The 20,781-nt window shown below is 46.0% G+C and overlaps 1 protein-coding gene across 2 annotated transcripts in view; it reads left to right on the forward strand.

Annotated features, from left to right (window-relative positions):
• The window catches only part of LOC121578239 (rho GTPase-activating protein 39-like), a 54,756-nt gene extending 35,795 nt beyond the window's left edge, over positions 1 to 18,961 (forward strand). The window contains exons 3-10 of one of the 2 annotated variants that reach the window (XM_041892447.2): positions 7,698 to 9,087; positions 11,451 to 12,090; positions 12,309 to 12,398; positions 14,967 to 15,040; positions 15,439 to 15,638; positions 16,414 to 16,505; positions 16,580 to 16,749; positions 16,978 to 18,961. In XM_041892447.2, the coding sequence (XP_041748381.2) occupies positions 7,698 to 9,087; positions 11,451 to 12,090; positions 12,309 to 12,398; positions 14,967 to 15,040; positions 15,439 to 15,638; positions 16,414 to 16,505; positions 16,580 to 16,749; positions 16,978 to 17,172 (2,851 nt within the window). In that variant the 3' untranslated portion in view covers positions 17,173 to 18,961. Of the gene's footprint in view, positions 1 to 7,697; positions 9,088 to 11,450; positions 12,115 to 12,308; positions 12,399 to 14,966; positions 15,041 to 15,438; positions 15,639 to 16,413; positions 16,506 to 16,579; positions 16,750 to 16,977 lie in introns of both variants that reach the window. The other variant, XM_045223868.1, reaches the window with a different exon arrangement.
• Positions 18,962 to 20,781: the final 1,820 nt, after the last annotated feature.

Genomic DNA, 20,781 nt, shown 5'->3' on the forward strand with positions numbered 1-20,781 from the left:
ACTGTGTTGTGATGATAGAGAACCCTATGAGACTGCGTTGTGATGATAGAGAACCCTATGAGACTGTGTTGTGATGATAGAGAACCCTATGAGACTGTGTTGTGATGATATGAGGTCAGGAAGAAGTTAGGTTTTGAGAAGTGGAAGATTCAAACATTCCCTCCTCAGCTCTGCAAATGTAAGCAAAAGTAAATCCAACCTGGTTATCATCACATGTGCTTTACTCTATGAGTCATTGTAAATAAATCACCAGTAGATTGATTTAGGAAATGAGGAGGAGTCTGTGGTTGAAATAGTTGAGTTTAAATGAGTCACACGTTGACTGGATGTTTATAGGTCTGACACAAGCTCTAACACTTTCATCTGTCTGTGCTATCGGTGTCTGGACTAACAGCTTTAAAGACATTGGGAATAAGACTTGTTCTCTTTTTATCTCTGTGCGCCAGGCTTGGTAAGATCATTTCTTGGTTCTTGCCAGATGTTGACTTAAGTCAGACTCTTATGGTGTCGTTTTTCCAGTTAGAAAGTGTTACTTTAACTTTAAACATCTGGTTAAATGGGTCTGGGTGGCTGGTACTTGTTGTGACAATGTCCTTTCTCTCTATCCCTCTTTCTCTCTGTCACAGTTTTCACTCTCTCCCTTGTAAAGTTTAAGTTTTATGGTGTCCTCAGAAAACTAGATTACAGACCTACTGTTTTATCATTATTTTAACTAGAACAGCAAGTCCAAGCTCTATGGTATTATTTTAGACCAGCTTTAAGCATTACCATGTTACTGGACCTAGATGTCTTCATATACACATTGCTATGCTGAGACACCTTCCATTGCTCTGATGAAGGGCCAGTGCCACCATGTGCACTAGTCTCTGGCATGACAAGCACGCTGTATCAGTTGACCTAAATTATCCATTAACCTTAACTATGAGAATCAGTGAGCAATGTGAGCATGTTGTTTCTGTGGCTCCCGTGGCGCACCTCCAGATCAGTGTTAATTGAGAGGATGTGTGATTTTATTACTGTAATCCGAGGAGTGTGTTCTGATGCTGTATCTGGTTCCATATGAACACATGTAGAAGAACAGTTCAGATTCCATAGGCGTTTTTCTCTGACCCCATGCTGGGATGGTCTCTCTCTGTCACCATGTCCCACAGTCTGGAGACTAGGGGTCCCGGTGGCTGTCCCCAGCCCAACCCCAGTGCCTCCTAGCTGGGTTGGGAGACGGCGGAGGGTGGGGTAGGGTAGGGTGGTATTAGGTGGTATGTGCAGCTGGTAGACATGGTGTCTCAGAGCAGGGAGATGCATTCAGCTGTCTCATGACAGCTGGGTCTTTAACCTCAGAGGTGGCCCTGCAGGTCCCCCATCTCTCATCTCAGCCCTCTGCCACTCCTGCTTTTAAAAAATTGAGTTGTCTCTGCTATGGGGTTCCAACACTAGATGACCAAAATTATGTGGATACCTGCTCGTCGAACATCTCATTACAAAACCATGGGCATTAATATGGAGTTGGTCCCCCCTTTGCTGCTATAACAGCCCCCACTCTTCTGGGAAGGCTTTCCACTAGATGTTGGAACATTGCTGCGGGGACTTGATTCCATTCAGCCACAAGAGCATTAGTGAGATCGGGCACTGATGTTGGGCGATTAGGCCTGGCTCGCAGTCAGCGTTCCAATTCATCCTAAAGGTGTTCAATCGGGTTGAGGTCAGGGCTCTGTACAGGCCAGTCAAGTTCTTCCACACCGATCTCGACAAACTCTTTCTGTATGGACCTCGCTTTGTGCACAAGGGCATTGTCATGCTGAAACAGGAAAGGGCCTTCCATTTTTTACATTTTAGTCATTTAGCAGACGCTCTTATCCAGAGCGACTTACAGTTAGTGAGTGCATACATTTTCATACTGGCCCCCCGTGGGAAACGAACCCACAACCCTGGCGTTGCAAGCGCCATGCTCTACCAACTGTTGCCACGAAGTTGGAAGAACAGAATCGTCTAGAATGTCATTGTATGCCGTAGCGCTAAGATTTCCCTTCACTGGAACTAAGGGGCCTAGCCCACACCATGAAAAACAGCCCCAGACCATTATTCCTCCTCCACCACACTTTACAGTTGGCACTATGCATTGGGGCAGGTAGTGTTCTCCTGGCATCCGCCAAACCCAGATTCGTCCGTTGGACTGCCAGGTGGTGAAGCGTGAGTCATCACTCCAGAGAACACGTTTCCACTGCTCCAGAGTCAAATGGCAGCGAGATTTACACCACTCCAGCTGACGCTTGGCATTGTGCATCGTGATCTTAGGCTTGTGTGTGGCTGCTCAGCCATGGAAACCCATTTCATGAAGCTCCCAACGAACAGTTATTGTGCTGACGTTGCTTCCAGAGGCAGTTTGGAACTCTGTAGTGAGTGTTGCAACTGAGGACAAACAATCTTTACGTGCTTCAGCATTCGCCGGTCCCGTTCTGTGAGCTTGTGTGGTCTACCACTACGCGGCTGAGTCGTTGTTGCTCATAGACGTTTCCACTTTACAATAACAGCACTTACAGTTGACCGGAGCAGCTCTAGCAGAGCAGAAATTTGACGAACTGACTTGTTGGAAAGGTGGCATCCTATGACGGTGCCACGTTGAAAGTCACTGAGCTCTCAGTAAGGCCATTCTACTGCCAATGTTTGTCTATGGAGATTGCATGGCTGTGTGCTCGATTTTATACACCTGTCAGCAACGAGTGTGGCTGAACTAGCCGAATCCACTCATTTGAAGGGGTGTCCACATATTTTTGTATATATAGTGTACATCACTTTTGCATTGGGATATTCCTCCAATGTTGGTTTCTGATTGCGTATGTGTCAAACCATATGGTCAGTGTTGGGTAAACCTGAGTATAGGCTGGTAGTATCCATGCTGTTGGATTGGCTGTGAAATTGACCTTGAGTGAATCTTCTTTGTCTTGTATCCTTCTTCTATGCAGATCATGATGATCTCATTGGCCCAAGCTCTGAGGTGTTTGTGTTCAGAGCCTATAGGACCTAATTCCCTCTTCCTGTCTGACAGGGGATGATAATAATAGCCCCTGTTTCGAGACCCCTACTATTCCAAGGGGCTGTATTTTAAGGGGTACTTCCCAAGCCATATCCCTATCCGCCAAAGTGACTCAGCTGATAGGTTTTCCAACCATGGTTATTCCAGGAAGGAAAGAAATAACATTTCTTGCAAATAGCTTAATATGTATATTTAGCTGGCTTTTCCTACCACAATCACACTCCGTGCAGGAGTGGAGGTAGTAGCAGTGGTCAGGGGCGTGTGACACCGGAGCTGCCGAGACAAATTGAAATTTGCTGACCGTTAAGTTGATTTGCTACTCCATAACCCAATCGAATTACCCAGTTGGGCTCCAAAGGATTCTAACTTCATTTCAACCTTCGGCGTTACTCAACGTCTCACATGGCCTTAAAGAATGTGTGTGTGTGTGTGTGTGTGTCTCTGTGGAAAACGAGTTAATGTTAATGTCTTTTTCATATTCCGTGTGATAAATTGTGGCATATAATCATTTATTTGTTTACATTATTTGAAAAGTACCCAACAGCCAATGTGGTCGGTGTGATGAAACACAGGCTCTTTTTATGATTGTGGTAGCGCAATCATGTTGACAGTGTCAATGAGCCAGTAAACTCAGGACTGCCATACTGATGTTAGGTAAGTGTTTCTGTCTGCTTTAGAGAATCTGTAGATAGTCTTCAGATGGGACTCTGCTCCATAGAGGGGCGTTGCCGTGACAATAGCAGAGCCAGGCATTGTCTAAAGGCTCCCCGGCCTGCTACCCCTGGGGCCCCTGAACGAGAACTCTGAGGAATGCCAACGTTCCCGCTCATTCCCTGACGGCACTCTCCCACGACAAATCCCCTTCTCATTCTCTCGCTCTCTCTTTCTGTCCTCCCATTTTCACTCCTATTTTCTCACCACTGTGCTTTCTTACTCTGTCTCACTGTTTTAGAAGTGAGATCATTCTGGTTGGGTGTTATAGGTTGTTGGTGGTAAATATAGTTGGATTAGGACTGCTACAGTGAGGAAAGCTTGTATATAACACTACTATGGGCATTGGCATCAAGCCAGATGTGAGCGGGATAATCATCTATTGCGCACCGAGTGTTTGTGTTAAAAAACAACAATGTGCCGATACTGAAGGGCTGAACACACTAGCCTGACGGTGCCACCCTGGGTGTGGTGTGACAATGACAAGTGAACAACGGACACAAATCCAGATTAAATCCCCAGCTAGACTCAGCATGTCCAAAGTTCCTCTCATATCGTTCTGTTGTGTAGCTCTGGTTTCACCTCAAAACAATATCCAAGCAGAGGATAGTTTCTGTTGTTACTGGTCACATTAAAGAGGACTGACATCATTTAGCATGTAGATAGAATTAGCACTCAGGTATTATGGGGATGTCGAGTGCAATGGCAGTGATGCTGTGTAGGGACCTAGAAAATGTTATTTCATATATGGTTTGTTTTTGTTTTGTTTTCATTTCATTTAGCAACATGTAAACCCCCTATAAGTGAAGGTCACCCCTCTCTTCCGGCCTTACTCCAGCGTGAATGTTACATTTGTCATTTCCTGTTTGTGTTGTATGGGAGGCCCTGCTGGCCCCTCCTCCAGGGGGCTTCAATGACAGGAAGTAGAACCTCACCCCCCTTCTCTCTCTCTCTCAGGGTCATCAGTGGTGAACCAGACCACTCACCACTGGAGAATGAGACTAGTCATAAGACCAAACCTGTTGTTCATCCATTAAGTACATTTACCAGTTCCTTGTCATGAGTAGTAACCTTATAATATGTGGGGGTGTACACTCACCCGGACAGTTTATTAGGTACACCACCCCGTTCACGAAAATAGTTTGCTCCTACAGACAGTGAGTCACGTGGCCGTGGTTTGCTATATAAAACAGACATCAAGGCATTCTGTTACTGTTCAATTGAACGTTAGAATGGGAAAAACGAGTGACCTAAGCGACTGAGCGTGGTATGATCATCGGTGCCAAGGCGCGCCGGATCCAGTATCTCAGAAACGGATGGCCTCCTGGGCTTTTCACGCATGACAGTGTCTAGGGTTTACCGGGTATGGTGTGACAAACAAAAACATCCAGTCAGCGGCAGTCCTTTGGGCAAAAACAGCTCGTTGATGAGGTCGAAGGAGAATGGTAAGAATCGTGCAAGCTAACAGGCGGGCCACAAACAGGCAAATAACGGTGCAATACAACAGTGGTGTGCAGAACAGCATCTCGGAACGCACAACCCGTCGGTCCTTGTCACGGGTTCCACTCCTATCAGCTAAAAACAAGAAGAAGCGGCTCCAGTGGGCACGCGATCACCAACACTGGACAATTGAGTGGAAAAACATTGCCTGGTCAGACGAATCCCGGTTCCTGTTGCGTCATGCTAATGGCAGTCAGGATTGGGCGTAAGCAGCATGAGTCCATGGCCCCATCCTGCCTGGTGTCAACGGTACAGGCTGGTGGCAGAGGTGTAATGGTGTGGGGATTGTTTTCCTGGCACACGTTAGGTCCATTGATACCAATTGAGCAACGTTTCCATGGCCCAAAAAATTCAGGCTGTTCTGGAGGCAAAGGGGGTCCGACCCGGTACTAGATGGGTGTACCTAATAAACTGGCCACTGAGTGTATAATGTATTTAGCATGTGATCATTGTGTTAGGTTACATGTGGTCTTTTTCCTTTTGCATAAATTCCTTCTTGCCTCTTTAATGGTTACTGTAATGTAGCCCATTCGGTGCCATATTAAACTGGCTGTTTTAAAACAGTAATTTTTCATGTTTGTCTTTTTTTGCAAGTCAATTCACAATTCAAAGGTTAGTTCCAACATCAGACCATAATCCTTGATCATAGAAATCTCCTTGACACTGCCTCTGTTGTGGAGGTAACATCACTGACATCACCAACCCCTGAACATAACGGAAGGAGGACTTCCTCTGAGTCCCACATTTCAAAGAGTTCAGACAGCAGCAGCACGTTTTCAGAAGTCTCCCACCTCAGTCTGTCACACTCTGCTGAGAACTAAAGCAGCCCAATCACAGCCGGTTTGAAGTGGCTTCTGTCCACTCTGCAGCGTGTCACTAGTCTCCGCTCGTCTGGATCCACGTGTGGGGCAGTAAACAGAGGCGAGGCCCTGGAATGTTCCCAACACCACAAGGACAGGGCTGGCTGTGCTGGGAGGCTGCCAGGTGGCTCAGGCCCAGCTGTTTATGGGCTGTGGAAGCTATATCTGCTCAACCGTTTGAAGAGCCTGTTTACATTCAAATCACTGAGGTGGCGTGACTGTCTGAGGGAAAGAGAGAGAATGCAGTGCAGTGGGTATTAGAAGGATGTGAGGAAGTTTGCCATTGGTCCGAGAAGCTCGAGCCCCAGGGGAATTATTGTATTGTGACAAACTACAGAAGGTTTTCTCTGTCCTCTTCCTACTCTTAAGCTCCCCAGTAACTCCATTCCTGAGACTTAGGAGGAAGCATGTGGGTCAGTCTGTTAGATGTCTGGCTGCAGAAGGATAGAGGCATTCAGGTTTAATAGTATTGGTTACAGTGTGTTGTTGGCTATACGGTATAGAGGGTGGAGGGCAGAAGGTAAGTCTCTGCTTTTCTAATCCTTGGTCTGTATTGCTAGTACTGTAAAGCATTCTCAACCTTTGATTCTTGAAGTTAGCAGATTACTCTTATATGCTGTATGATAGGAGTTGTTTCAGTCACAGTTGGTCAGATAGATAGAAGTGTTTATTTGCTGAACCACGGATGGATGGCAGTGAGATCTAAGTGAGATATTGTGGAATGAATGAGGCCTGATACTGGGGCCACATGGATTACAGGGTGAGAGAGCGGTGTAAACAGAATAATGCCAGATTAGTTCCCAGTGCTGGGATTAGCATTCTGACATCGTCTGAAGTTAGCCGCAAGGGAGGAGTGTCAACCTCCAGTCCTCAGGGCAGATGGAGACTCTTCTACTGTAATTCTGCTCTCCAAATATGTTCTTATAAACACTCTTCTCTACTACTCTACTCAGTCTCTGAGTGTTTTGGAACTGTGGCAGCTGGGACCTTAGGTCTGATCATGTTTTGTCATTTCGCAAATGTTAACCAATTGGTTCACAAGGTGTTTTGAGTCCATGTAATTAATGGGTCACTACTCTTGGGTGTAGGGGTGGGGGGAGGTACTGTGTTATAGTCCAGAGCAGGAGAATACTTAACACACTTACGTAAGAAATGTTTTCCACTCCTCTAACCCAGACAGTAATGAGAAGTCTTCTTAATCTGCCTCAGTCAGAAGTGCAGTGGTAATTGTGTATTTTTAGGAGGTTGGTTTGCACAACACACACTGGAGTTATTGTCTTATGACTTAGAAGGCAGTATTTTGGCTGGCTGGACAAAAAAAGGAATAGTCTTTGGAGGGTCAGTGAAATGTTTGGGGAAGAATGCAAGGAATCGGATCACGGTTGTTTTCCCAACTCTATCTGAGCTTGGAATGTAAATTTGTGGAGCATTTTTTGATGGTCACAATTTAGAAGTAACCACAGGCTTGAAGAAGTTTGGAACAATGCTTTGCTTGTTCGGGTGACTGTCATCTGATGTGTGTGTTTTTATCTGCAGTTATCTCTTTAAATCCAAACCCAGATCTCATCCTTTCCCTCATTCTCTTTCTATTCCAGGGAGCGCTCTCAGAGATGGCAGCCTTCCCCAGGGTCTAAGGCAGCCATGTTGGTTAAAGTGAACAGCGTCAGTCGGATCCAGCCTGGAGGCCCATCTAGCCCGGACCTGCAGCTCCGCCACCACAACACACACACCCACACCAAGCCCAACGGCCACCAGGCCTTCACCCTCCTCCCCGTCAGCAGCAAGCCCCCGGGGGCCCACGCCTGCTCCACCCAGGGCTACAAGACCGCACCCTCCGGCAAGATGGCCACGGACGCCCGGCAGGCCCACCACTTGAGAAAGACCGGCAATGGCAGCTTCTGTCTGGTGTCCTCTGACCCTCCCCAAACCCCAGGCAGTCACAGGTCCCAGCCCAGCACCCCCAGGTCAGTGTCACCACAGTACGCCTCCACACCTCCCCTCTACGACAACCCGGGAAAAGAGTGTCCCATCTATGATGAGCCTCCTGTGGACATGGAGGTGGAGGGGGCTCACCTCCATAATGGGCCTGGTGGTCTATCCCGCCTCACCCCCACACACAGCCTGCAAAAGCCCAGGCTCCCCCAGCACCCTGGCTCATCTCACTCAGAATCCAGGCACAAGAGGAACCCTTCTGCCTCTGACTACAGCCCTGCTGGCCTGGAGTGCATCAAGCACATGGTCGTTGTGGATCCCAAACAGGGCCTCCTGTCCACCTCCCCCTGTCCCACCCGCATCCCCTCCCCCACCCCACGATCAGACCCCCTCTTGGCCCAGCCCCAGTCCCAGCCCCGGGGGCAGCAGAGGGAGCCAGGGACCCTGGAGAAGAAGCAGACATGGCGGGCCCTGGAGGCCAGTGTGTTGAGGGCAGTGGAGGCTCGCTACAGCAGGCAGAGCAGCCAGGCCTCCCAGGACTTCCCCATACCTCCAGGCCCCCAGACCACCGCCACCTACCAGGACTCCGGCTACTCCACTGGCCCCTCTCCGAGCCTGAGGAGGAAGAGCCGGCGGAGGGTGGGGGCCGGTGGCCGGCCTGGCTCAGTGGGCAGCAGCGGAGAGCTGTGTGCCCTTAACGAGAGGCTGATGGCGGAGATGAGGGAGGTGGTGAGTCGCTCCAACACCATGAGGGAGATGAAGGCTGGAGGCCTGGGGGCAGAGATTGGCGAGAGGGGCGCAGTGCCCCGGACACGTTCCCCTGTGGACTCCCTGAGGTGGTATGGAGGAGGAGGAAGGTGTGCGTCGCGAGAAGACATCCCCTCCGCCAGCCGCTCGCTGAGCAGGGTGGGTAATCATGGCAATCCGGCCCTGCCGCCGCTGGAGATGCCTGGTAGGCAGAAGAGGACCTATGAGAAGGTGGACACCTTGGAGAAGAGCATCACCAGTCAGGCCGGCCTCTCCTCACCAGACACCCCCGGACCCCCCTCAGAGGTACGCATACGCTCCAGTGTTTGTCTCTCTCTGTCTGTGAGAGAGAGAGGTGAAATATGGGTAGACCTGGGAAGTCCTGATAAATGGAAAGTTCTGGTTTGTCTGCTTAGTTAAAACTCGGACTAGTGCCTGTTGTTGTGTGGGCGTAGGGCGGCAGGTAGCTTAGTGGTTAAGAGCGTTGTGCCAGTAACTGAAAGGTCGCTGGTTCTAATCCCCGAGCCGACTAGGTGAAAAATCTGTCGATGTGCCCTTAAGCAAGGCACTTAACCCTAATTGCTCCTGTAAGTCGCTCTGGATAAGAGCGTCTGCTAAATAACAAAAATGTAAATGTAAAATGTGTGGTCTGTTTATGTGGAACAGTTTGTTCTTTTTCTTTGGAATCTGTTTTAGTCAAATTGCTGGTGCCTTTCCAGGACTACTTTTATTGCTAGATTACTGAGGACGTCTCTATACCAAGTTAAATACATAAACAAGTTTATAGTGTTGTGTTTATGTCTCCCGTTTTCAGAGGTTAAAAAAAACCGAACAGAGTAAGGACCGATTAGGTCATTAGGCGTATTATATAAGCAGATAAATGTGCTAATGGTAGTTTAACTAGGCAGAGTAATACATACAGATGGGATGGACAGAAGTGATAACTTGCTTGCTGTCAGGAGGTTGAATTATTAGGCTAGTACAGGTGCACATGATTTGTGCAAAGCCTCAGCGCTATGAGACCTACCATTTTATAATCCCAAAGCCCTTTCAACAATGCACTTACTTCACCCACCCCATTCCATATGTCTTTATAAAGAAGTTCCAGTAATCCAATGAAACTATAGAACTAAAAAGTCTGTGGTTCAGTTGAAATTTAAAATAAGTCCTGAAAACAATAAGATAGTATCTGAATGAGAGAAACAGAAGGTGCTGGGAAGGTGTAACGCCTTAAACATTCCAATCAGGAGCATCAGGCTCAGAGGCCCCACTGGTCCAATACATGGTCCAGGCATGGTGCCTGTGAGCGCAGTGCTACCTGTCACCCTCTGACTGTCCTACACCTGGCCAACGCAGCAGGCCCCTGTCCCCCTGTGCCAGCTCTGCCTTGGTATCAGGAGCCCGGGCCAAGCGTGCAAGATCCACAACATGGCTCCCCCTGGTCAGGAAGGAGGGCCACTGTGGCCCAGATGGCACAAGGTTGGCAGGGAGAGCTGGGTACGGTTGGGGTTCAGAGGCTGGTGCCATGAGGGGTTGGTACTGAAGCAATCGCATTTCAACAAATATTGGAAACGAGCCCCTAATCCTGTCCTGAAATGTTCTACAGACCTTCTGTTATATCATGATACACACATATATGCTCGTACAGAATGCACACAAACACTGTTGGTTGTTGACTATACCTCATGTGAAGCTTTGCCTGCATTTGTCTATCCTTTCAGAAGCAGAACATTTGCTTATTTTCCCCCCTAAAAAACAGTGGTTTAAAGCCAGTACAGAAATGTGATCTGTTTTCACTGTGTAATCTATACAACCCTGAATGTTTGATATTGAAATCTGTTTTAGAGACTTATTTTATTGAACTCTGCTGTTGAATTACCACCATGTCATGGGGCATCTGGAAGCTATCTGTATAAAAGAGAAGAGGAATTATAGAAAGTATAATTCATACTGTAAATGTTCCTTTGCCTAGTTAAACTTGCCCCTGGTTCCATTTGATCTCAAACAGTGACCCATACCACTCATTTAAGACCATTAAGACCATATGACCATAAAGAAGTACTGCCAAACCCAAATCTGGAGATCTACACTATTTGATCAGGAACCATACATATAAGTTCCAGGCTGTCTGGCACACTTTAACCCTATATTATTACATCATAATCAAATGAAAGAGATATGCTGAACGATTTATATTCAGATAGTACATTCCTGCTGTGAATTGGTCTGGGTGTCTTGTTGTTCCTGGATGTTTCTCTGACCAGAGCTGGATTACTGGTTTGGTTTTCACTGTGAGGGGCGGTGACTGTGTACAGGGCTCCGTATAGGCAGAAATCCTACTTGGGATCAGACACAGGATTTGCACATGTAGTCTTAAAGGAGCGGTGGGTCGGGCAGAACAGAGGTAGGGCCTCTCATGTCACTCTATGCTCCTCACCTGCTCCTGACGAAAAGGTCCATTTAAATATTGGGGAATATTATTATTGGGGAATTTATGTGCCGATCCTGCAACAATTCCCACTCGAGCCCTCACACTGCAGAGCAAAGGGAAAGTAGCCTCGTCGACACTGAGGAGACTGCAGCTGTGGACATACATACATACTGCTGCACTGATGCTTTCTCTCTCCCTCTCTTCTCCTCTGTCTTCCCTCTCTCTGTCTCTCCTGAAGGCGGGGACCCTGGAACTGAAGGCTCAGTTGGACAGCAGGAAGAAAGGTATAGTGGATGGCCGAACAGGCTCACTGGGCCCACATCACCAACGCTCCGTCTCCCATGACAACAGAGAGGGAGTAGAAGGAGGAGGAATAGGAGGCTCCTACCACCAGCTCTCTTACGCCACTCTGCGCCCGCCCCCAGACACCTCAGGCATGGCAGACTGGGCCAGCAAGCACCTGAACATGCACACCCAGGGCCTGTTCCGCCGCCGTGTCTCCATCGCCAACATGCTCTCCTGGAACCGCGGCTCCATCAAGAAGCCCATGCTGGTAACCAGCGACCGCGCCGTGAGGAAGGAGGCCTGTGAGATGTTCAAACTGGTCCAGGCCTACATGGGAGACCGGCCCTCACGGCTGGACCGCCGCCACGCCGCCCTGCTCATCGTCACCAAGTGCTGGGGCATGCAGGGCCTGAGGGACGAGCTGTACGTGCAGCTGGTGAGGCAGACCACGGGCAACACCAGCCCTAGGAGCCTGGCTGCAGGCTGGGAGCTGATGGCTGTCAGCCTGGCCTTCTTCGCCCCCTCTCCCAAGTTCCGCTGCTACCTGGAGGGATACATCCAGAGGCACACGGATCCGAGCAGTGACAAGAAACGTGAGTCTCAGACTGAGCAACATGGTGGGTCACCTTTCTCTCTTTCTTTTGTCACTATGTCTGTTTGTCTGTCAGTATCAGCATGACAGGTCTAGCTTGATGTGTGTGAGGATTTGAAGTGGGTTTTACCTCTCCTCTTCTCTCCTGTTTGCTCTTCAAGGATGTTATTTGATTTTCTGAATAGCCTTTTAACCTCTGCCTTATTTCCTGATTTCCAGTGTCTCAGTTCATACTAGACCAGCAGGACATGAAACTGAAGAAGAACTCAAAGTCCAGAAAGAAACGGAAACAGAACACCGATGAAGAGGGTAGGTCTGAGATCACTTAGGCAACATTATAAAGATTTATGTTTAGTTTGGGGAGTGTTTTCCAAAGGAGGAAGTCTGACGGAGAGTGCTGAAGTGAGAGACCAATCATTTATTTATTATTTCCTTATGGGTAAGAAACCATTACAAATCAAACATGGTTCATATCTCACTGCAGATTAAGTATTTGGAGTGAAATTGAATTCTTTATGATTGACTACCATGCCAATATGCAGAACTTCCCTGGTAGATGTATTAAATGTTTTTCAGAAAATACCTGTGGAGGTGGTATGAGAGCTGAATCGATAAGAATTTCTATAGAGATACAATAGAGAGCCATGTTAGTGGGCCCCTCTGGCAGCCCCACATTGTGATTTAGGTAGCCTACTCACTGCACTGACCCCAATAGACGGGTTGCCTGACAACGGCATGAAAATGATGCGTGCGCATCGCAGGGGTAAAAAGGCTGTGTGTTGTTATTATTCTAGATGGTAAAATAGCTAGCAACAATGACAAGAAGCTGCAATATGGGGAATCGTAGGTGGCTCGTTTCAGTTTGTTGTATTGTTATTGATACCATGTCTTGTTTTCACTGATGTCATGTCTATGCTAATATGGCTAAATTTCACTAGCTAGCTAACCAACAACTGTAACGATGTGTTTGAGAGACAACAAATGCTCATTGTACAAATGCATTTATGTTTCCAATAACCATTCGAAGAGGAAATATAGTTTACATGTTGTCAACAATCCTTTGATTCTAAGTAAATGCTGTCTGTTTTGCCCCAAACCTGCACACTCATTAGTTTTGTTGCTATAGGGAAACCCTATCATCAGAGAGGAACCTACCCGTCTTGTGGCAGTGACCACACTGGTGAACCCACACACATTGTACATCAATGACTGTAACATCAACCTATTGTACACACTGGACAACATCAGTGACTCACAGGCCATGAGGAATGGCTACACTTCATGGGAGTGACTCACTGTAGAGGTCTTCAGATAGAGGCTGGAATAATGACTTGAGGGAAAGGGCTATTGCATTGCTCACGATGTGGACCCACCAGCCAACCACAGGGGAAAGCCTCCTCACGAACAGCATAATGAGAGCTGCTGTCTGAATAGACGAGCTGAAATGAAGTGTGGTGTTGTGACCACGGCACAGAGCAGCTGTCAGCTGAGTGGTGGGAGGGAGTCGCGTGTGGGAACTGGAGATCTCTTGTCTGGGCTTTGCCTAGGCAGGGCTTGGAAGGGCTTTTCTTGGGCCTAGGCAGGTCTGCTTGCTTACTTGGGTTTAAACACTTTGCTGAGACTAGGCTGAGGTAGCGTCACTAAACTGATACCTGGGAGAATCTAACAGATATAGGCAGACAGAGTCTGGACCCATTTGTTAACAGGTGTCATCATTACAGTCTCTGCCTTGTGCTCTTAATCTTCTAATGAGTGGTGATTTATCATGGGTTCTGGTAGCGTCGTTGTTTTTGCCTTATCAAAACAACATGTTCATTTGGACCACCGCTGGTGTTCAAACCTGCTCACAGGCTGGGTAAAGAAAATAGCCCAACTCTTGCTTTTCTTCCCCTAATGATTAGTTAATTCAGAGAATCTTGGGGAAAACCGTGTGTTTTCTCTGAGATCAATGGGAAATTATCGTTATGATCTCTGTAATTAGCTGTAATTACAGTCAAACTGGGCCAGATTAACGATGGCTGTGTACATGCATGAGAGTCAGTCACCTGTTTGCTATAAATCCAGGGGCTTTCAGTCTAGAGAACATTCCAGGAAGGATATTTTTCTGTACAAAGTTCTCCATCTGGCCAAGGCTCAGCCACCTGAGAGAGAGTTCTCTGGGAAGGAAGGGAGATAGTTGGGATCCCATGGGTGTGATAGGGAGGCTCTGGGAAGGAAGTGGAGACCTGTTTTTATGTGTAGATTTGCGTTACCACAGTGACAATGGCCTGTAGTATGGATATTATGTGATTCTCTTAGGAAGTGGCTCATAAATTTGGAGCATGATTGTTGAGTGCCTTGTTCGATTACTTTTCGAGGCCCAGTCATGATTATTTAATTCCTCAAATGTATCTTATTTCAGAAAATACACCCAAGTACAGGGAACGGGGCCGACAGATAGAGTTGGGGTGTGTAGGTAGGGGTACTGCTCCCTCCATTGTCCTAAGTGTCTGTCTGATGCATCAGCAGGGACAGGATGTGCTGGCTGGCTGGCTCCATTCTCCCAGCTTTTCTTTCTATACGTGACTGTTGAGACATGTATACTCTGTTCCCCTTATGCCAGAATCACACAGCGAACATGTCTCCCCAATTACTGCCTCGGAAATATCTGACATCTATGGGAACAAATTGCGTGTCCATTTAGTGAGGAATTGTTCAACCCTTTATCTGTTGTTTTGGTTGAAAACTAAGGTTCCTTCGAGGATTGACTCACTGAGCAGATGAATCTGTGAAGGTGTGACCTGCAGCTACAATACGAGCGGTATTTCCCATGGTGTTGGGTTACTGAGTCTCATTCCTCAGTGTTACAGTGGCCCTGTCTTCCTTCTCTCTTAACAGGTCTGCCCATCAGCACGTATGCCAAGTTCTGCTATCGCAAACTACAGAAAGTGGCCATAACTGGAGGCAAAAAGGTAATTTGAGAAGTGAGCATGGCAAAGGGGCGGGGAATGACAACAAGGGGGGCAGCCTTGGGAAAATAGTATTTGTCCCAAATACAGAATGCAGTCAAAACACAACCCCACCCTGAATTTCCCTATTTGTTTAATACCCACAGGGGTCCTAACCAATACAGATGTTGATAGAGAGATGAATAATGCTAGAAAGATAAACATGGACATTAGTCAGAAACATATTATCATGGATAGACATGGATAGATTCTTAGACAGTCACAGGGCTTAACATAAACATAACAGTCTATTTCAGATATAATCTTTGATGTTAACAGTCATAGACATAATCATAGACATAGTCATACATTAACAGTGTAAAATATAGTCCTAGTAGTCACACTCTGAACCTCCCCTGCAGGGTCTTCGTAAGCCCACTCTGGAGGAGATTGACCACAGCCGACGGGCCATCGTGACCCCCTCCCTGTTTGGCAGCTCCTTGGATGAGGTGATGGAGCGCCAGAGTGAACTCTTCCCAGATAGGAAGCTACCCTGGGTACAGGTGCAGCTCTCCCAATACGTCCTGGCACTGGGAGGGGCCCAGGCTGAGGGCATCTTCAGGTGAGACGGATGGACAGGGTCAGCAAATCACCTCATTGGTGTATTCAGCAATGAGGTGTGGGTTTGTGTTGTGTGTTTAGCAGGGTAGCAGTCAAAAAAGGAGATCTAGTGAGGATCTAGACAAATGTATGCCAGCCTTGGTGGGTGGTCTACCGAAGCAGTACAGTTTAAAGCAAACATTCCCTGTGTAGCCTACAGTACAGAGATAGACAACAGAGCAAACATTGCATACCACTGCTCAAGAGCCCCTGAAGACCAGCAATGTTTAATTTGATACTTTATAAAATGTGTTTACATTTTTGTTTTTGCATGAGGCGATGGGCTTTCAATCACGTTGTTAGAACTATGCTCATATCTGTGATTGTGTGTAAGTATTTTTATTTGGTCTGTAATTCTGTGGATTATTCAATTCCATTCGATTTTAATTTGTTTGGAGGAGTATTTATTCTCAACATAAACGTTATACCCCACCCACTACAATGTTTCATGAGCGATAAGGAGTTTGGTTATTTTTTTCCTACTCCAACTAATACAGAACAGGCCTATTCGCCATGATTATTATCACGGTCAGTCCCTAAATCCAAACAAATTCCGCAAATTAACAACATGATACTCCCAGTGCCGTTCGAGTCATGATACTGTTTTACCATGTAATAATGGGTTTTCAAGCTATGCCACTGAACATACCTGGAGATTGGTAATAGTGGTGGGTTACAGTTCCCCCTAGTGGCCATGCAGTGTAACTGAATACTGAATTAGAATGCTTGTTCTGTAGGGTGCCTGGAGATATCGATGAAGTCAACGCACTGAAGCTCCAGGTAGACCAATGGCGGATCCCAGAAAACCTCTCAGACCCCAACGTACCTGGTGAGTTAGTCTGTACCTCTGTTATTATCTGTGTGTGTGTGTGCTAGTGTTAACACTGTCCCCATCTCCTCCAGCCTCCCTGATGAAGCTGTGGTATCGTGAGTTGGAGGAGCCTCTCATCCCCATGGCCTTCTACAAGCAGTGTGTCAGTAACTATGACGACCCTGTGGCAGCCATTACTGTTGTCCAGTGTCTGCCTGAGCTCAACAGACTGGTGCTGTGCTACTTCATCCACTTCCTGCAGGTAATAACCACATGACACAGAACACCACAGCTAATACAATACAGTCATACTGACACAACTATTATCATATTCAACCTTGGAGACATGGTCGTTGGTCAGGAAGTTGAAATAGAACAAATCACTACGAACTCACTAATTTGTCCTTAGTCAATCTCAGTTTCAAGATACATACTCTGCCTTCAGTCCCTAATGATTTCTCTCCCTCTCTCCCACACTAATTATCCCCAGGTGTTTGCTCAGCCTGCCAATGTGTCTGTTACTAAGATGGATGTCAATAACCTTGCCATGGTGATGGCCCCAAACTGCCTCCGCTGCCAGTCTGATGACCCACGAATCATCTTTGAGAACACACGCAAGGAGATGTCTTTCCTGCGCATGCTCATTGTTCACCTGGACACCAGTTTCATTGAGGGCGTTGTGTAGGCTGACTCCCTTGACACCACATGTGCCCCAGGGTCACTGAGAGATTCACTCTGCTCTGCTGTATGAAGCCTGCCCCACTCTATTGACCAGTCACAAAGCACCAACACACACACACTGGAAATCATACTGTAACAATACAGGGTTGATCATTTCTGTCTTCAAAGGCAGGGACATAAGAAGATAAGAGAGAACCCCGATGTCTCACCACTGAGTACTGTACGTAACACTGTCACTTGACATTGGACCCATCCTCTGTCCTACTTTCTGACTGCAGAACAATACATCTGTGCCGACTGCATAGGCAACATTGTGTTCTGTGATGGAACCCCACAATTATTGCACCCAAAAAGACTACAAATTACTTTACATCATAGGGACCAGTTTTTATCCAGTTCATTTTGATGACTTATTTTTAAACTGCATGTAAAATCTGATTTTCCTCCTAAATGTATGACTGAATGTGAAATGCCATTGTTTCGTTGCTGGATATGTGGGCTGTGCAGGAGGAGTCCCATATGGTTTGTACAGGATGGACATTCTCGTCAGGAAACAGACCCAGGATCCCCACCTTATATCTACAAAGAAACCATGTTGCTATTTGGCCTCTTTTATCTGTCTGTCTGTATTTGTATGTGTGTGTCTGTATGTGTTCGAGTTTAGAGACTCAGCCTCCAGTTCTTATTTACAAATTAGAAGAATGAGGAAAAAATGTATCTCGTTTAAAAATAAGCTTTCCTGTGATGTTTTTTGTAGTTGTATCAACAAGAGACTGCATCAGTCTCACTGCTATGTTGGTGATTTTATCTGGAGAGAAAAAACTATACCACCACAGCCATTTTGAAATAGGCCTACAGTCTATAGTCCGACCACAGTAGAGCTATAGTCTATAGTCCGACTACAGTAGAGCCACAGTCTATATTCAGACTACAGTAGAGCTACAGTTTATAGTCAGACTACAGTAGAGCTACAGTCTATATTCAGACTACAGTAGAGCTACAGTCTATAGTCTGACTACAGTAGAGCTACAGTCTATAGTCTGACTACAGTAGAGCTGTAGTCTATAGTCCGACTACAGTAGAGCTACAGTCTATAGTCCGACTACAGTAGAGCTACAGTCTATAGTCTGACTACAGTAGAGCTACAGTCTATAGTCCGACTACAGTAGAGCTACAGTCTATAGTCCGACTACAGTAGAGCTACAGTCTATAGTCCGACTACAGTAGAGCTACAGTCTATAGTCCGACTACAGTAGAGCTAGTCTATAGTCCGACTACAGTAGAGCTACAGTCTATAGTCCGACTACAGTAGAGCTACAGTCTATAGTCCGACTACAGTAGAGCTACAGTCTATAGTCCGACTACAGTAGAGCTACAGTCTATAGTCCGACTACAGTAGAGCTACAGTCTATAGTCCGACTACAGTAGAGCTACAGTCTATAGTCCGACTACAGTAGAGCTACAGTCTATAGTCCGACTACAGTAGAGCTACAGTCTATAGTCCGACTACAGTAGAGCTACAGTCTATAGTCAGACTACAGTAGAGCCACAGTCAGAGCTTACATTTCAAAGTACAAACTGGAAGCAATAAGACCATGTGTTTTGGAGTTTGTGTTAAATGCCCTTTTTAGTGGTCTGCTCAACAGAGTATGTTCTGCAATAACAACCCTCTGATGTTCAACTGCTGAGGAAGGATGTTATAAATGTATACTGGTACATGTATGTACTGTGTGTATGGGAGATCTATTCGGCAGCAGGTAGCCTAGCAGTTCGAGCTTTGGGCCAGTAACCGGAAAGGTCGCTGGTTCGAATGCCTGAGCCGACTAGGTGAAAATCTGTCTGTGCCTTTGAGCAAGGCACTTAATCCTAATTTGCTCCAGGGGCGCCATACTATTATGGCTGAACCTGTAAAACAACACATTTCACTGCACCTATCCAGTGTGACAATAAAAATAAAACCTATTTTATTTATTTATAGGGGACAATGCACATTAATCAACATCAATATTACAATAATGCAACATCATGTAAATGTGCTGGGGTTAGCCAAAAGCTAATTTGCAGCCGTAGTCCCAGGGCAGGTAAAGGCAATTACACAGCCACAATATAAATACACACTAAAACAATACATTGTTATTTTTTGCAATGCACCAATATCTTATTGTAAAGAGGCATAAACAAATGTGTGAAGTACTAGCACTATCCCGTCTCTTCGCCATTGATATTTTGGCTCAGGTGTTCTGTTAAAACGGGTGTAGTGATAACTGCTCTCTGCTTCCCTCGCTAACTGAAAGTCTGATTTTCACGTGTCCAAACTATGATGTAGTAAACTGATGTAGATAAGAGACACTCCCTGGAGGCTATGCTAATGTAAATAATGCTTGTAAATAGTAAGCTCTCTGGCTGTATTTTCAAATGATCCAGGATAAAGGTGAACCTTCCTGATTTTTGTAATTACTCTAATTTCCCTGCTGCAAGCTTGCCTTTGAAAATAGTACTGATTCAACCACTCATTGTGTGTGTGTGTGTATTATGTGAACATACCCTCTGTTATTCTATGGAATGATTGTTCAAGAAAAATAAAGGTTTGTTTCATTGTAGACTGGTTATCAGCCATTTACTGGATTAAGTGTATAAAAAAGGTATATATTATTGATTGAGCCTATTGCCCAATGGCATTCCCTATATGAATGTCTTGTCCAAATGTGTTGTATCGTCTGTGTTTGTTCTGTTTGAGTATTGTCACGTAAGCCGACATGGTCCTCAGTTCTCTATGGTTGTCATGTCCTTGTCGTCCTGGAAATTAAAACAAATACAGTGGATATTTTTGTACATAAGAATGTAGTGCAGAAGTTGCAGGAAATTAAATTAACAATATGATGAGGATAGAAAAACGTCTTTGTCTTATAAATAAAGACAACATAGCCTATTTCGGATTAAAATATAGCACTATTCAACAAACAATACTCTGATGTTGCAGCCAGCAATTAGCTAGTGGGGGAAAAAAGTATTTAGTCAGCCACCAATTGTGCAAGTTCTCCCACTTAAAAAGATGAGAGAGGCCTGTAATTTTCATCATAGGTACACGTCAACTATGACAGACAATTTGAGAAAAATAAATCCAGAAAATCACATTGTAGGATTTTTAATGAATTTATTTGCAAATTATGGTGGAAAATAAGTATTTGGTCACCTACAAACAAGCAAGATTTCTGGCTCTCACAGACCTGTAACTTCTTCTTTAAGAGGCTCCTCTGTCCTCCACTCATTACCTGTATTAATGGCACCTGTTTGAACTTGTTATCAGTATAAAAGACACCTGTCCACAACCTCAAACAGTCACACTCCAAACTCCACTATGGCCAAGACCAAATAGCTGTCAAAGGACACCAGAAACAAAATTGTAGACTTGCACCAGGCTGGGAAGACTGAATCTGCAATAGGTAAGCAGCTTGGTTTGAAGAAATCAACTGTGGGAGCAATTATTAGGAAATGGAAGACATACAAGACCACTGATAATCTCCCTCGATCTGGGGCTTCACGCAAGATCTCACCCCGTGGGGTCAAAATGATCACAAGAACGGTGAGCAAAAATCCCAGAACCACACAGGGG

This window comes from Coregonus clupeaformis, chromosome 12, assembly GCF_020615455.1.
Source record: "Coregonus clupeaformis isolate EN_2021a chromosome 12, ASM2061545v1, whole genome shotgun sequence".
NCBI lineage: Eukaryota > Metazoa > Chordata > Actinopteri > Salmoniformes > Salmonidae > Coregonus > Coregonus clupeaformis.